General features: G+C 44.3%; 1 protein-coding gene across 7 annotated transcripts in view; it reads right to left on the reverse strand.

Annotated features, from left to right (window-relative positions):
• LOC147622170 (regulator of nonsense transcripts UPF3-like) overlaps positions 1 to 18638 on the reverse strand; it is a 131211-nt gene that overhangs the window by 32866 nt on the left and 79707 nt on the right. For 4 of the 7 annotated variants that reach the window (XM_086823276.1, XM_086823277.1, XM_086823274.1 and 1 more), the window contains exons 4-5: positions 4457 to 4564; positions 4258 to 4340 (exon numbers count right to left, since the gene is read on the reverse strand). In XM_086823276.1, the coding sequence (XP_086679402.1) occupies positions 4258 to 4340; positions 4457 to 4564 (191 nt within the window). Of the gene's footprint in view, positions 1 to 868; positions 926 to 4257; positions 4341 to 4456; positions 4565 to 18638 lie in introns of all 7 variants that reach the window. The other 3 variants (XM_086823273.1, XM_086823270.1, XM_086823272.1) reach the window with 1 other exon arrangement.

The raw sequence follows: 18638 nt of genomic DNA on the forward strand, positions 1-18638 counted from the left end.
AAGTTGCTTTGTTCTCCTCCAGTAAACAACCCTAACTTCTCATCTTACAAAGATAAGTCTCCCTTGTTTGCTCTATATTCTTGCCCTCATGTAAGGCAGATTTGCTCTCCTACAAGAAGGAATTCTAAAACATGAAGAAAAACTAAACATCAAATGAGAAGGATACAGAACCTCTCAATTGTTAAATTGAGACATATGTATATGTCATCAATGCTTTCCATCTGCTAGGGCCTGCCCTCCAGTGAAGGCCAAGCCTTCTCTAATTGGAAATCATGCAAGTATGAGCTCTGGACCCTTGCATAACTAATCCCTTGCTACTGAACACAGTCCCTCTTGCCTAGACAAGTTGTGTCTGGCTATGGGATCAGTGCTTTTGCACGACTCGTGAACATGCTCTCTCTTGCCTAGACAAGCCGTGTCTGGCTATTGAAATCATACTCTCACACGGCTGAACAAGCTTTCTCTTATCTGAACAAATTTTCTGTCTATGGAACCCACACTCTTGCCCAACAAATTCCTCACCATTGAACACTTGACTAACAAGCCATATTTGGCTATGAGACCTGCAACTCTTACAAGGCTAATCCCTCACCACTTTCTCTTGCCTAGACAAGTCATGTCATAGAACCCACAATCAGCCTACTATTTCTTTTGCCAAGAAAAGATCCTTCTATAGTGAAAAGAAAACGTATGTATGAAGAAGACTACAACCCTCCACAGAGGACAGAGCAGTCCAAAAACCCCCTCATGAGAAGAATGCAACCAGCCCACCATTTTCTTGTCCTCTGATATACATAAACATATCCATGTCGAAGAAACAAATCCATCAATATAAAGATTCTATGTAAGAAAAGACTTTACCACATACATCTTCAACCGTGGAGCTGTTTAGAATGTCCTCTCCTTCGAAAGTTGATAGATTCCACTTCATATACAAAACTATGATAAGATTTCATGAGCTGAAGACTCATATCCACTGTCAAAATTCAACATGAAGATACTAAATTCCTAGAAATTCTAGAGAGTGATTATTGCATGTGCAGAACCCTTGATATATTTGATCCAGCCCTGAGCCTACTGATTAGGAACATCCAATGAATAGATAGAGAGAGAGAAGAGAGATGAACTGTATTTTCGGTATATTACCATGGAACAAAAAGATGTATATGACTGTACAACTGTTGTGTGACCTTTGGCCTTCCCAAAATGTAAACAAAGACCCTATCTAGAATGACCTGCCCTTTAGGTGGGGATCAGATGAACTAATGACTTGCTAGGACTTGCCACTCCTAGGCTGGCCCTATAGCAAACTGACTGCTGTCAGCCAGCAGAAATGAGCACAAAAATCATTAAATATTATTAAATGCTGCTGACTTTCTGTTTGATGCTCCTGACTTGGCTGACTAGTGGGCTGCCTTTTGGGGACTTCTATTGTACCTGTTGGAGCCAGTTATGTACTCTAAACTGTTGTCTAATCAGGGATTAGCCATGTCCACGTGTGTGCATGTGACACTTCCTCGTGCTGCTAAACTTGATGATGGGTCATCCTCCCTGAACACTCCAAGTCTGGTTAGAGAACTGTGCATTCGTTCCACTTTGTCCCCATGCCTGCAATCCCTTTCCCTTAACACAGCTATGGTCTCCTACTGAGAATGGTCATGCATGATGCTCCACCTTTGGAACTCATCTGAGAGCCAATGGTATGCTCCTTTGAGGACACAACTCCTAGGGAATGCTTTCCTCTCACTTTGCATACTACAGACCACCTCATAAATGCTACCCTGGCTACATTCTCCCATGGATCTGTGCACCTTTCTTGGGACAGCTGAGTGCTTAGATGTTTTAGATGTTTGAGCCTGAATGCTTTGATACCAATGTTGCAAGCGCGGAAGCCTTGTTGTACTCCCTAAGCCTATTGATTAGGAACATGCAATGAATAGATAGAGAGAGAAGAGAGAGATGAACTATATTTTAGGTATATTACTATGGTACAAAAAGATGTATATGATTGTACAACTGTTGTGTGGCCTTTGACCTTCCCAAAATGGTAAACAAAGACCCTATCTAGACTGACTATGACCTGACCCTTAGGTGGGGATCAGATTAACTAATGACATGCTCCCCCTGTAGCAAACCAACTGCTATCGGCCAGCGAAAATGAGCACAAACATCATTAAATGTAAATTAAATGCTGTTGACTTTGCCTGTTTGATGCTCCTGACTTGGCCAATCGGTGGGCTGCCTTTTGGGGACTTCTATTGTACAAGTTGGAGCCTGTTATGCACCGAAAATGAGCACAAACATCATTAAATGTAAATTAAATGCTGTTAACTTTGTCTGTTTGATGCTCCTGATTTAGCCGATTGGTGGGCTGCCTTTTGGGGACTTCTATTGTACAAGTTGGAGCCTGTTATGTACTCTAAATTGTTGCTAATCAAGGATTAGCTATGGGATCAGCCTGTGTGCACATGACAATGATGCATGGAGCAAAACAAAAACCGAAATGGGAACCATAGTTGCATGCACCGGAAATGGCAATGAAACAGAAGAAGACGTCTCTGCAACGGAAACGGCTTGAAACTAGGAAGCCAAAAAGGCTAGGAAACAGCACCTTTTTAACATCATGTAGTAAATGATGAAAAAATAAAAAGAGGAAGAACTTGGGAAAGATCATAGTTTTAAAGAGAGAACAAGAAAAACTGGGAGAAATCAAAACTTAGTGGGTAAAAAGTGTGGGAAAAATCCTTAGGTGAGATAGGGAAACAGAAATGGAAATGAAAACGGCGCCTCCAGCAAGAAACGGAGTTTCTGCAATTTTGGCTAGGAAACAGCCATTTCCTATTGCTATGATGGGAAAAACCAACACTTCAATTTCCTGGGAAAAAAAAAACCAACACTTCAAGTGTGGAAAGAAATGCACTTTGTCCTGGTAACCACAATAAAGGACAACATGATATTGTAAAACGACTTCATAAGAGCTATTACGAAGCTGTTTACAAAGATCAAAACCCATTTGCAGTCCACATTGGATTGGATTGCAGCCCTTAAACATTAGTGACACACTTGTGAAAAGCTGAAGGATCCTCTTCTTTAACCTTCAAAAAGTCTAGTATGAGAGCCATCCCACCAAAGTTTGCCATGAACTATTATTAACCTTCAAATAAAGGTTCTCTCAAAGTGAAGTCATTGGGATGTTATTTTTTTCATTGAGTAGATCCTTTTGTAGTCGCAAGGTTTTCGGTACCCCGGTTTGGTCTTCCCACCCAACGGCATCACAACTTGTGGTAGCAAAGTGGCCACAATACCAACGGGGGCCTACGAAATTTGAAGTCGGAACCTCCCCTCCAAGTCACAAGCCCTCACTGTTGGGCTACATGCCCGTTGGCAAACCATTGACATGTTTCTCAGAATCAAACAAAATTATAGCTAGAAAGGAGCAAGCCCTCTGAGGCAATGACCTGCAACTCAAAGAAGACGCTTCCTTACAAGCAACATTGGAGCACTTACCAAAAGAGGAGCCAATCCTTTTGGTGGTCTGTGACTCATCATTAAGGAGTCCTTTAGCCATCATGATGGACTCACCATTTAAAAGTGGAAGTTAAGGATGCATACCCACAGTGTCTCAGTGACCACAAATGTGGTCACAAGCACTATGGGAGCTTGGACTTTTTTGGATAACTATTTGGAGACGGTCGACTTGACAATGTTGTAAACTCTTACAATCAAGGCATGCAAGAGAAGTTCATTAAGAGCTAATATTTTAGCATAGGTAAGTATGCATTAGATCCTTTACCATGCTAGGAAAATGTGGATTTTGTCTATTTTTACCTTACATCGGAGGCAGATCTTAATGGTCAACCGCTGGTCCAGAGGGAGGGAGTAATGCAGACGAGGTTTTTGGATGTTGTGGCCAATGCGGAGGCTCCAGAATTTGAAAGACTTTAGAGCATCTCCCTTCCCTCAACTTGTCTTAATAAAGTTTGCTACCAAAGCCATGAGCTGTGACCTATAATTACTTAGCAATGTATTGTCTATACATGGCCATTTGCATGGGTATTACTTACACTTTGAACTCTCCTGTTTTTGCAGCTCAAGCAGCATCAAGATCCAAAACGACAACGAGTATCAGAATGAGGTTTTAAAACACTTTCTCAAATAAGAAAGGAATGAATCACAATGGTGCACACAAGTTAAGAAGCAACAAGTCATATACATGAGTTGCAGAGACGGAGAACAATTTCACAGAAAGGAAAGAACCTGAAGCATAGACTTCAGCGCCCTCTTTTGACGCACAAATTCCATAAGTGGTGTGACAATGGTAGCCTCCTTCACTCCAGAAGCTGCAACAGGAAAAGTCCAAATTTCAAGGCTATCAATGTTGGTATTTTTGCCTCACTTAGAACAAATCTACTTTCAATAAAGATTACAAGCACATCTATTCTAATGGATATACAACCTAGATTCAAACTCCTTTCAGCTTCCTTCCTTTCAAGCTGCACCTCAGCACTTGGTAAGTACTCAACTGGCTTGGCTAGCACCTCAACAAATTTCAGGTACTCTGGATCTGTCGGGCAAAATAAAGTTGATACGATCATTTCTTTTCTCTTTTTTTTTTTTTTAAAGGCAAGGGTTCTCAATAGGCCTGCCTTTGACTCTGAAAGATATTAATTTTATAAATGTCAAGAAATACAGTTGAAAAATTAATAATAATAAACTTCTCCATCAATAAAGATATTAATGATTGAAATAAAACTCATATCAGCATCAGTTGAAAAATTAATAATAAACAACTTCTCCATCAATAAAGATATTAATGATTGAAATAAAACTCATATCAACATAATTCTTCTAAATATGTTAGAAATTCATTTAATTATTAGCTAACATATACTCATTAAGTATTGATTATGTAATTTTTTTCCCAAGAAAAGATTCTTCAATTAGTAGAAAAAGATAACTGTCCGATCAACAATCATCTACAACCTGCAGAGGAGGTAATATATACAAAACATCACAAGGGGGGGGGGGGGGGGGGTGTGTGTGCGGGGGGGTAATGCCAATTTAGTCCCCTCGAGAGAGGAAGGGACCCAAGCTCCAAGCAGGAAAGAAGGCAGCCCACTGCTGCTGCTGCTGCCTGCGCTTCAAATCACCCATCACATGCTCCAAGTTTCTATGAAGGGTGTGGATGAGATCTCTCCAATCGACCATATAATTTCCACCCATGGAGTGACGGGACCTCTTACGTCCCGATAGGCCTAGGATTAGGGCTAGGGACGTGTGCTAACCCAAGATTAGGATTAGGGTTAACCCAAGACTAGGATTAAGGGTTTAGCTAGGGAGTGGGGACTTGGAGGGTTCACACGTGGGCTAAGGACGCTCACAAAAAGAGGTCTAGATTAGCTAAGAGTTTATAATCAAATAGCCTAGGGCTAATAATGGCTAAAAGCTATTGAAACCATCTCCATGCATAATATTTGGGGCTTTCTCAAAAATTGAGCCATTAGCATTAAATTGAAGTCTCTATAGCCCATAAAAATTGGGACTTTTGCATAATCCATAATTTGCTTCATAAATTGAAGTTGTAGCAAACAAATTTGGGTTTTTACCCAATTTGACTCTTCAAATCCAAAATTGAAGACTCCAAACTTGCAGTTTTGAGAGTCATGGACTAAATGCCCTAAGCAATTGTTTCCATGGGCAACACCGACGTTATTTTTTGGGGCATTCTTGCCAAGAGCTTTACCGATACCATCACTGAAGAGCAGGAGTGTGCACACATGTGTGCAACAGCTGTGCGGGGAGCATCTCCCAACTTGGGGGATTTATCATTTTTTCCTATATGTTTTTGTGAGTGAGTGTCTTGGGTTCTTTGCCCGAGATGTCTCCCAAAATCTAAAAAAATAATCTTGTGTGTGTTATGTTTTCCCACCTAAATGTTTGTATCGCCTTGTGTTATATAAGGCTTTGTAATTTCCTCGATTACCCTATTTTGAGTCGGGGGGTAGTCTAGAAGGGCTGAGGAATCTCATGTGTGGTCAAGCTCCATTTGCAAGGTTGATTGTATCACGCCAAGTATGGTCACTGTGATCTTTTGCATCACGTGGTGCCAGTGAGCCCAAATCACCATGAGTATGAAGGCCACTTCATAAGATACTACCTTAGCTCCGAAGGGGAGTTTGTTGGGTACTTCAGAGTCTTGTCTCTTGTATGTCCACCACATATACCTGTCAGTATGTGTGTAACCATCTATCTGTATTTGTATAGGTGTGAACACCTCATGTATGTGTAAGTATGCCTATATGTGTGTGAGCACCCTCTTATTTGGATAAGATAAGTGTGTGCCATGTGTCATGCCCCCATATGTGACTGTGACTTGTGTGAGTCAAAAGATAAGGTTTGCAACCTATAAAAGCATGTACTTGGTTTGGTGCACTTCAAATCATATTAAGCCATCTAAGCTTCATCGAGTCGTGCAAACACTTGAGCATTGTTCCTCTCTTCTCCTATCTTTCTCCACACTCCACAATGGAGTTCTACCCCCCATAGCCTAGCAGCAACAAACCCTAATCTAGAAGGTGGAGCTTTCACTAGGTTAGGGACGTCCGTACCAAGCAGGCTCAAAGGGTAGTTAGACCTCAAGCTCCGGGGTGGTTCTAGGCATTGAACCTATGGTTGGGTGGTGAGTCGCTAGCCACAATCTATCGCAGTCATGCGATGCATATGACGATGTCGGGTCTATGAAACCTCGTTAGGGTTTCAGTCTAAGCTAGATAATCTTCGTACGTGGTCTATGGAGACCTTAAAAGAACCCTCAATGACTATGACAAGCGTCGCAAAAGCGTGTTCTTGATTGATGCTAAGCAAAGATGATTAATGCTCACAAGTCCTAGTCAGCAACCCTACATGGGCTTGGGATCCAATCGGCCAGCAGCCCGACCAGGAACAAACAGCAAGTGTCCAAGAATTTGCAGTAGCCGACTAGCATTAAATGCTAGTCGTGAGCAATTGCTACAGCCGACTGGCATTTAATGCCAGTCGTGCGCCTTTCTGTCAGCCGACTGGGCAATTTAAGCATTAATGCCATTTGCAAGCAGTCATGAGGATGCCCAGCAGGCCGACAGCCTCCACAGGCAGCCGACCAGCACCCCCAAGGCATATAAAAAGGCAAGAGCAAATTCAGTCCCTAATTCAGTCAGAAAAACAGAAGATAATCTTCAGCTTTGCAGCACACCTCCCCTCAGTCCCCTCAGGCCGGTGTATTCACAGACGCCTAAAGCCTATGCATAGTTTTGCCCAGTGTTTGGTTGCTTTATCCTTGCGTAAGTGCCTCTGGATGACCGTGGGCTCCTCAAAGAGGGCCTTACGGGAGGATTCCTGCAGTCAGATGAGAAGGAACAGTACCCTCTACAATGGCAACCACCACAACTGTACCACCCCCGCCCTCAGCCACCAATGTTGTTCAGCTTTTGCCCACTTTGAATGTGGTACCTAGGAGGGCGGAGTTGACGAGCGTCTGAAAGGTCTTATCAAAGCTTATGGCACAGCGCAAGGGCGACAGTTTGTTGTTCTCTTCGACATGGGCAGTTCAAAAGATGCATCTCTCCGCAGTTGGCGACCAAGATGCAATGTGCCCTTGTGCCGTATCATTTGGACGTGGAAGGATTCACTCCCGGCCTACGTACTCATATTTCTCAGAAAGCTCAACAGTTTGCCTTCATAGTTCAAAAGGCCCAGTTTCAGAGGGACTTCATTGTCTTGCCCCTTCTTGGGTGCGACATGATCCTTGGGATTCAGTGGTTCTGCCAGTATGCACCCATTCCTGATTGGAGGCAAGACACCTTCACAATCGTCGAAGGTTTGCCTAAGCCTACTATCATTCGCGGGGATCGCAGTATTCAAGGTATTCCACTTGTTTCCCATCTTCAAGCTAGTAGAGCTATCAGAAAGGGAGCTGAGTGTGCAATGATCTATGTCCACCAACAACAAATCGCGACATCCACCGCAACTCCATTAGAACCCTAGATGACCGGCCTCCTCCAACAGTTTCAGGACATCATGTTGAGGGATGATCTTCCACCAAGACCCCCACCCTCTCGTCTTGAAGACCATCGTATCGAATTGATACCTCGAGCTCAGCCACCCGGTAAGTTTCCGTATCGTCTTTCCAAGGCGTTGGAAGCTGAGTTGGAGACGCAACTAGCACAGTTGCTGAGGTCTGGTTTCGTCACGCCTTCTCCCTCTCCATTTGCCGCACGTATCCTGTTTGTGCAAAAGAAAGATAAGACCACACGTCTTTGTATGGATTATTGAGCCTTGAACAAGTTGACAATCAAGAATAAGTTTCCAATGCCAAGGATAGACTACATCCTTGAAAGGCTCAACAATGCTCACTACTTTACCAAGATCGACCTCAAAAGTGGCTATTGTCAAGTCAAGATTTTCGAGGCCGATATTCCCAAGGCCGCCTTTCGAATAGAACGAGAGTATTATGAGTTTGTGGTCATGCCTTTTGGTTTGACCAATGCACCTGCGACATTCAACAAGATGACGTCACGAGTCTTCACCGTACCCATCGGTATATGTCTGTTCCTTTTTTTGGATGACGTTCTTATCTCTTCTGCCGCTGCAGAGCAGCACGTGAAGGATGTGCAGAAGGTCTTGTAGCTTTTGCGAGACAACGAACTCTACATAAATGCAAAGAAGAGGAAGAGCATATTTGGAGTTCAAGAAGTCCAGTACCTAGGATATGTGACCGGTTCCAATGGCATTCGCCTTGATCCTGAAAAGATAAAGGCAATCCTCGATTGGGACGTTCCAAAGACAACCCAAGATATACATTCATTTGTGGGTTTGTGCCAAGCGTATAGAGTGATGGAAACCTTTTTTTTATGGAAGGGAATTTACTATGAAGACAGATCACCAAGCCTTGAAGTGGTTGCAAATCATGCGAAGTGCCCAGTGGAGTGATAGACAGCATCAGTGGAGTCAGTTGTTCCAATAGTTTGGAGGAACGATTGAGTATGTACTGGATACGAACAACCCCGTAGCAGACACTTTGAGTCGCAAAGGTAGTATTCAGGCAGTCCAGGAGTCCACTGTGTTAGAGATACAGGGAAAAGATTTAGACAGTATGAAGACACAGTATGTGCACTGTCCAAAATTTGGAACTCCTTAAAGTATGGCTCTTTATTCAAAAACGGGTCATTACAACATTCAAGACGGTTGGCTCTTTTACAAGGGTCGACTATGTGTTCTCAGGGAGAAAAGACCGACACTCCTCCATGATGCCCATGATTCACTGATTGGTGGTCATTGTGGAATCAACAGTACCTTGGAGAAGTTAGAAAGATCATTTTATTGGCCGAAGATGCGCAGATGTGTACAACTATGTTTCTTAGTGTCCTATATGTCAAAAAGTCAAAGTACCTCACACCAAACAGACAGGGTTGCTTCAGCCATTGCCCGTTCCCAAGGGTCCGTTTCACGACATTTCGATGGATTTTGTTGAACCCCTTCCTGCATCTACTAGATCTCGGAATACTCAGTGTATGACGATAGTTGACAGGTTTAGTAAATTTTGTATGCTTATACCATGCAAACAGACGGCCACAGCAGAAGATATAGCCCGGCTCTTTCTCTGACATTGGTACCCAATTTGTGGTTTGCCACAGACCATTACTTCAGATCGGGACCCAAAGTTTACATCTCACTTCTGGCAAGCTCTGTTCAACAACTTTGGTACCAAATTGCAATTGTCTAGTGCATTCCATCCCCAGACCGATGGCCAAACCAAGATTACAATCGGTTGGCTTTCAATGTGCTTAAAGCGTACTACGATGATCAACAGTTGAAGTGGGAGCTTCATCTCCCGTTGGTACAGGCGATTCTCAATGACACTTACTCATCCAGTGTTGGCGGAATAAAGAAAAGCTTCTTTTGGCCTGGACTAAAAAAGGATGTACTTAATCATGTACGTCAATGCCTGATATGTCAGTCAAAGCTGAGAGAGTAAAAATGCCTGGGAAGTTACATCCATTAGACATCCCCCAGATGAAGTGGGAATGTATCAGTATGGATTTTATTACTGGACTACCTTCAATTTTGGTCGACGATTTTCTTCTCTTCTCACGAGGATGATCTCTCCTTCCTTGGAAGCCAACAAGATGACAGAAACTTTTTCAGCCATCATTGAGTCCGTCAAAGAGCGTCTTACCAAAGCTCAGGAGGCTTACACCAGACATGCAAACAAGTCACGGAGAGACGCCAATTTCGAAGAAGGTGAATGGGTTTATTTAAGGATCATGAAGCAAAGACTCAAGCAAGTGGGCAAGCGCTGTCCAAACTTCAAAGTTGTCATTCAAAAGTTTTGGTCCTTTTCCTATCATAAAGAAGATAAGCGACGTCGCCATGCAACTTAGATTGCCAGACAGTTGGACAATGCACAATGTCTTCCACGTCTCTTGGTTAAAGCCTTATATTGGACCTTCATTGAAGAATGTTCCAGAAGAGCAATGGAGAATGCTCCAAAAGAGTAGCAGTAAGAAATGGTTGATGAAGCCAAAGTGATAGAGCCTGAGGAGATCCTTCTACATCGCTGGAAGCATGGTTTTGGACGACGTCTTCGCCAATTTTATACCAAGTTCAAAGATCGAGGGACCAGATGAAGAACTCTTCCTCGAGTACCCACAGTTATTGGCGAACTACCTCGAAGCTATGAACCTACCGCCAAGCTACGCAGGAGAGAATGTCATGTGCACCTGTGCATTGTGGTGCACGGTGACAAACTCGCTCATCACAACAATGCAAGGTTCATGTACAAAAGTAGTACCTTTTAGGGTTTATTTGTCGTATGCCATGACCCCTTTGTGAGCCTAGTCCGGGACATGTCAGGCACGATCTACGTAGGTCAGTCTCCCATCCTTAGAGTGTCAGGTCAATCCTCTTAACCCACTGTGGAGATTTCAGCAAGTAGTCATCATTCACGAGCATGTAGAAGTCAACCCTAGCAGTAGTTACATTAGCGCATATAGATGCATCTCATGTAGAAGGGGGCCAGGCAGCCAAAGTGATGGCTAGCTTTGCAAGGGGTAGTCAAGCCCCTAGCCATGCTCACAAGTCCTAATCGACAGCCCTACATGGGCTTGGGATATCCAATCGGCCAGCAACCTGACCAGGAACAAACAGCAAGCGTCCAAGAATTTGCAGCAGCCGACTAGCATTAAATGCTAGCCGTGAGCAGTTGTTGCAGCGACTGGCATTTAATGCCAATTGTGAGCCTTTCTGCCAGCCGATTGGGCAATTTAAGCATTTAATGCCATTTGCAAGCAGTCTCATGAGCATGCCCAGCAGGCCGATAGCCTCTACAAGCAACCGACCACCACCCCCAGGGCATATAAAAAGGCAAGAGCAAATTCAATCCCTCATTCAGTCCGAAAAATAGAAGATAATCTTTAGCAGTCAAGCATGTATGCCTAGGCCTGTGCCTGTGCATACTATCAACCTACTTGTGCTCTCAGCCCAAGGCATAGAAGCTCGGTCTCTTCAAGAGTTTGTAGCGCACCTCCCCTCGGTCCTCGGGCCAGTGTATTACTCTTGAAGATAGCTTCACAAACGCCTAAAGCCTATGCATAATTCTACCCAACGTTTGGTCGCTTTATCCTTGCGTTTGTTGGCGGTTAGTCAATTAGTCAGTTTGTCCGCTCAGTCTTGTGGACACAGTTCAGCTTATTTACAGTTCTCCAGAAGAAGAAATAAAGCAAATACTCCTGCTTGTACGAGGGGCCCCTTCAGTGGGTAATTCGGGACCCCATCAGGTGTCAACTCTACTACATCTATTTTCAGTTTCATGTATGCTGTTTTAAAGGATTGCTAAACTCACTAAACTCAGGTTTAAAGAAAAGGCCCTGTTGTTTCACACGGTCCTAGCTCAGCGCATGCTACAAGATCCTTGCAGCCCTCTACTTGCAATCGGACAAGAGAAGCTCCTACTGATCCACCATTGTGTCCTTGCTGCCTTGCAGACTTTGATAAATGGATCCTCTTGATCTTTGAATGATGATTCTAATGAATGCCTAATGATGCTATTTGTAGGGAAAAAGTATGAATTCGTAATCAAGTCGGTTTTGCATATTTTTCCCGCAAAACATTGTTCAAAAAGTCATATTTTGTGTCCAAACTATGCCAAAAAGGTGTCCTAACCATTGGGCTATGTCTTGGGCACTCCTAGAAGCTTGTAGGGCTGCAAAATCTGCCCGTATATTTGCTAATAAGATTATACATGTCTATGAGCATCGGCATTAATGGATGCACATGACATCCCCTCTTGCGAAGCTTGGAGCAGTGGGATAATCCATACACCTTGGCAAAACTTTTCTGGAGTAGGATTTTTCACTCCTTTGGATACAGGCAAGGATATACTGGATGAGCTTCGCTCCCAATCTTGCAATCATCATTGTACACATATGCATAGTTGGCAAGAGAGATGTCATTCGTGTCACCGATGGTCTCCTTTGCAAAGTCCCTCTCCATCGGATTCTCCGGACAATAGCCGCTCGCCTTCATCAGCTTGACATAGAGGGACTACCGGTTTGCCGAGCTCTTCCTCCATGCCTCATGAGGAATGAGCTCAATTATTAAAGCTTCTGAAGCCTCCCAAGTTCAACGGGAAGATGGACGGAGAAGTTGTCACCAATTGGACCCGCGAGATGACTGCCACGTTGGCTTACATGGATGCCACTCTCTTGTGGTAGGAAGACCACCTTAGGCACCACTTCGTGACTAGCTGAGATGATTGCCACAAGGCGGTCTTGAAGCACTTTATTCCCATGGATTACGGTCGTGAATCGAAGAAACAGTGGGAGCATATTATGTAGAAACATGGCGAATTGATAACGGACTCTCTTGCTCATTCTTGGAAGCACTTGCTCATGCTCCCAAGGACCGTTCAACGGTTGAAGCAAGTTAAGCGATTTGTGGATGGTTTAAAACCGTGTTTGCACGCAGACGTTCGTGCACATTGGCCGTGAACACCCGCCCCTCACTGGTCTTCCGGGACCGTGTACCAACAGGCACGCCCATACTAACACCTAGCAGGGTGAAGCACCGCAGAAGGATGATACCTGGTGCTCCTGTGATTTTTCAGATGCGGTTCATCTTGCTACAACCCTCAAGACGCAGGAGAGTTCCAAGTCGAGGACTCAACAACACGGGCAACAGAAAGGCAAACACAAGGGTAGCCAAGCCGAGGATGATAAGGACAAGGCAAGTGGGGGAGCCTCGGTGACTCACCTCACCCATGAAGAGCATTACGCCAAGATGGCTTATAGACAGTGCTTTTATTATGATTCCACTGAGCATACTGGAAGGAACTATCCGAAGAATAAAAGGTTGCAGAATGGTAAGAGCAAGGAGAAGTCCAAGGAGACCAGTTCTTATGCCGCCACAGCAGTATATACGACACAGCAGCATCTATCCCCCTCCCACTCCAACTGGTACATCGTTGCTCCTCGCTTCACCTAGTCTAGGAGGATCTCAGTGGTCCTCAGCCGGCATGAAACGGTGATGTGCCAAGGGATGTTTCATGGCATCCAGGCAGCAAACTGATAGCGCATATTGGACGAGCATGGACACTTGTTCAATGCCAATTTGCCTGAGAAGTCACCTCTATCGTGGCCCGAGTACTACCACATTGATCTCATTCCTGGTGCAAATCCCCTATCTCGTGCGGCGGATGAGTCATCCCGAGATGACAGAGCTAAAGCAATAGCTGGAGGAAATGTAGGCCAAAGGCTTGGTCCGTCTGAGCTCCTCGCCATTTGGAGCTCCCGTCCTCTTGGTTGAGGACAAGAGTATGCGTTTGTATGAGGACTACCAGGCCCTCAACAAGCTCACGGTCAAAAACCAATTCCTGTTGCCCCGCATTGATGACGCAAAGTGATTTAGCAAGTTAGATCTGAAAACCGGTGTAACATGCGGAAGCTTCCAAAAAAATTTATACTTTGATAAATACTTTCAGCCCTTTGTTCTTGACGATGAATCGCAGAACGTAAAGAAGATAAAAGTGCACAAAGAGAGAGAGAGAGAGAGAGAGAAAGAGAGAGAGAGAGAGAAATGAAATGAAATGAAATGATATATTAACGTCTTCAAAAGGCCAAAATGACCTATGAGACCAAAAAGGTTACAACAATTGGTGGATCTGATACAATGTCTGTGTAAGGAAAGCTAAAAACAACTAAACAACTAACTGAAACTGAAACAACTATGAGGAAAAATACGGTACCAGGAGCTCCTAATGGATAACATATGGGAGGAAAACTCCAGAGAGAGAGAGAGAGAGAAACAAAGAAAGTTATATTAAACATCTTCAAAAGACCTAGTGGGTCTATGAGACCAAAAGTGATACAATAGTGTCCATGTAATCTCATCATGGTACAAAAGAGAACAAAAAACTAGAGCTATGAGCTCGGAATGTCAAATCCGAGCGATATGATACAAAGTGGGACCACCATCATAACCCCCTGGTAGGGGGAGCGGCCCATCAAAGATATTGAGCATGGGGTTAGCCTGCAGAAGGCCCTACAATCCACCAGGCGTGAGAAGGTGGCTTTCTGTGTAACATGCAGCGGAATTATGCAAAGATGTAGAATCCTGTCACACAAAGTCTCAAGCTTCCTGAGTTTCATGAGTCTTTAACAATCCACTTTATAAACTTCACACTTTAAGAGATGACACAAAGTCTCACGCCGATTTTTCTATCCTGAGTTTCGTTTGTCTTTAGCAATCCACTTTATCACTTCACACTTTAAGAGATGAGAGAGAGAGAGAGAGAGATTCGTACACTTTATTGGGTCCCAAATTACCCACTGAAGGCCCCCCTCCTATTGCTGGGAGTATTTGCTTTATTACTTTGAAGAGAATGACTGACTTTGGGGTTGTAAATAAGCTAAACGCAAGACCTTTGGAAGACCAAGAGTCGGGCTCACTATACACTGCTGTAGGAAGCACCAATGATGACCAATCTCGATGCCAATGCACTCTTCCAAGAGGCTGTAGGAAGGCTGCAAACTGAGGCTACGAAAGGGGGCTGAAGTGGGACTCTTTGTCACAAACGGGCACGTGTATACGGAACCAATTCACTACCAAAACAGCATACATACATCAACCATTCCTGGCACATACGTGATTACCATCATCGTGAAACATTACATGAGCATATACAATCCTGCAAACATAAACCAACTTGAACATGACACAACACTAGGGGCTGAAGTTGCCCCCCCGCGCCCCCCCCCATCCCCCCCCCCCCCCCCCCCCCCCCCCCCCCCGAGGTATCTTTATTACCAACAGAAGTATTTATATGTACAAGATGCGGGTGCCCGGAGAGTACACACTCATCCAGCACCCGACACCAGATTTTATCCAACTGTGAAAACATAGGTAAACACATTACCTACAACTCCTCGGGTCACCAACCAAGGTTGAGCGGTCACCAACCACTCCTATTGCAACACCCTCGATCACCAACAACTAGGGTAGAGTGATCTCCAACCACTCATGTACTATGATAGAGCGGTCACCAACCCTCTAACAAAGTGCTGTCCCAAACCTGTAAAACAGCAACCAGCCATGGCTTTGGCTCACTGGCCACCCATAGGTTCTGCAGGATCGCATTCCCAGGCCTGGTACTTGTTTAGGGACATGTTTGCTCAAGTTTCGTCGCGAGAAACCTCCTGCAAACCTGTAAAAACAGCCAATAATGGCCCTTATAACAGTCGGTCAGCTCCTGTAGAGGCTCTGCTCACTCCGTCCAGCTCACTCCGTCCAAGCCCTATTCCCAGCAGAGAAGCCAAAAAACAGTCCCAACAGCCATGCACAAGCTCTTGGAGCAAAATCGACTAGCCTGCAGCCCCTGTAGATGAAGTCGACCTGTCCTGTAGAGAGAGAAATAGCAGCCAGCCAGCCAGCCAGCCCTGGAACTCTTGTACTTCGCATGTACTTGTTGGCTAGGAGGGAAGCTAGCTTGCACACACACACACACAACCTCAAGCACAGAGAAACGTGAGAGTGCTGGAAAAGATGTACTCAATAATGATATGAAAATGAAAGTACAAGTGAGTACAAAAAAGCCCTAGGGCAAAGTGCCCAACACACATAAGTGTGTTCACATGGGGAAAAAACCTGTGTCCATTCAAAGGGAAAAAGTGCCCGTGAGTAAGCTGGGTTCACACCTTAACTAGCCGGGAGTGGACATGACCAACAAACCCCCCTCAAGTGAATGGTGTGAACAGGTAGCAGCAGGGTGATAAAGCTGTGAATGCTGCCCTGCACTATGCTGCACGTAAGAGTGAACTGTATTGCCAATGGAAAAAGCAAGCACTATATGACGGGGAAAAGGAGAATCCCTAATGTCATAGTGCTAATGCTAGAGCACAGTAGTACAAAAATGCATCACCAGAAATGCATGGAAAAGATCATGTGGACATCAACTGCATCAAATCAAGAGGCATCGCATAATACCCCCTGAAGGCAAGTAGCAAATGCCAAGCTGAACTGCATGTAATCCACATCAATGCTCTGTAACTGCACGAGTGATAATCATAAGAAAGTGTGTAAAAGGCACTCCCAATAAACATCACATGTGAGAAAGTGACAATGTCAACACTGTAGAAACAATCCCGCTACAAGGAAAACAGCATAAAAGGCATCTCCAAAAGACATCACATAAGAGAAAGCGTCTAGCATAGACCAGCATAAGGGTCAACAAGCATAAGTGACCATGAGGCATCACCAACTGCATGTGGGCAAGTAGAATCCCCCCCTGAAATGCATCTGCCAGACAATGCATATCATGGAGTACAAACTATAAAGCATAGTCATCAAAAGCAATGGCATCAGAAGACATCTCTGCAGGCAATGAAGATGTAAGTGTCAAGGCTGACACGTGTAGCCAAATTGGCCTGATCTGCACCTGTGGAAGAAGATGGCAGCTGCTTCTTTTTTTCACTCTCAATACGCTTCCTGCTTTCCTCTATGGTGTGCCCTGTTTTCCTACAATAGTTATAGCGCTTTTTCTTTTCAGGCTTGTCCTATGTCTTGGGAGGATTCGATGGGCTAGGTTTAGGCCCAGATCTATTCCCACGAAAAGGAGCAGCCATTGCTGACTCAACAGACATCATGTTGTTCCTGTTGGAACGAGATTGCTCTTCACTGAGCAAGAGAGTCACAAGGTTGTCAAAAGTGACTGCATTAGGTGCATTGCCAGCCAACAACCGCAGAGTGGTGCCAAATGTTTGATAAGAGTCAGACAAGTTGCGCAAAACTGTCTGAACAAGCTAGCTATCTGTCAAAACGTCATCAATGTTAATGAGCTGCTCTCGTAGGTCCTTCACATGCGTAAGGTACTGATTGAGAGAGTCACCTTCAAGCATGCGGTCAGTCTCAAGCTTGCCCCGAAGGTAAGCTACACGAGCCTCATTTTGCGACCTGAATACAATGCCGCCAAGGTATCCCAAGCACCCTTTGCAGTGATGCAAGATCGAATGTGCGGTATGAGATGCCTGCGGCACGAGAGAGCAATCAATGCATGGGCCTGAGCATCCCTAGCATCCCAAGTACGCTGCTGTTGAGTAGGAGGAAGACGAGGAGGTGGACCTACAAGAGGATGAGCGGGAATCACTTCACCTTTCGCTGGAGCAGGTGCAAGAGGACGCTCCTCAGTGCCATCCACATACAACCATACATTTTTGGCAACCAAAACATGACGCATCATATAAGCCCACATAGGGGTAGTTGTCCCTATTGAGCTTGTCCTCTTGAGATAGCATTCCAAAGAGGTCATTATTACTGTTGGCCATGATAGGACAGCAAATCTGTCACAAGTCACCACGAGTATGCAACGTCCAGCAAAACCGTAAGAATGCGGGAGATAAATAGCAGGATAACCAATGGACTCAAAGGGAACTCCTCCACTAGGAGAAATACATATGCATGTCCCAAATCTGCAAGTGTATTGCACGATGATGCAAATCTATCAAAGTGTCCACAATGGCATACATATACTACAGCAAACCACAAATGTATACATGTGCCGTGAAAAACACAATCAGCTGACACCTGTAAGAGCTGCAAGTGCTCAAATCCTGGCAGATCAAATGCAAATTGTCGAATGCTCCAAAAATGGGCTCAATGTAGAAAAACCCTAATTTTTAGGCAACCAATTAGACCACATCTGAACCAGATGTGCACCTGTAAATCTGCTAATGCGATTGTCACCTGTACCAAGTGCTGCAATGCCCAAAAATTGGGGGAAATGCCCCAATGCCAACCAAATGTGCCTGTAATACCCAAAAAATTGGGGGAATGCTCCAATGTCAACCAAATGTGCCTGTAATACCCAAAAATTTGGAGGAAATACTCCAATGCCAACCAAATGTGCCTGTAATACCCAAAAATTTAGGGGAAATGATGCTCCAATGCCAACCAAATGTGCCTGCAATATCCAAAATTACCTGCAAATAGTGCCAATTTCTGTAAAATCGAGTCAATTTCTACAAAATTGAGTCAATTTCTGCAAAATAGTGCCGATTTCTGCAAAATCCCAAATCTCTAGTACAATTATGCACCAAAATCTGCTGAAATCA

This window comes from Cibotium barometz, chromosome 29 (genome assembly GCF_041138505.1).
Source record: "Cibotium barometz isolate CiBa-2024 chromosome 29, ASM4113850v1, whole genome shotgun sequence".
Taxonomy (NCBI): Eukaryota; Viridiplantae; Streptophyta; class Polypodiopsida; order Cyatheales; family Cibotiaceae; genus Cibotium; species Cibotium barometz.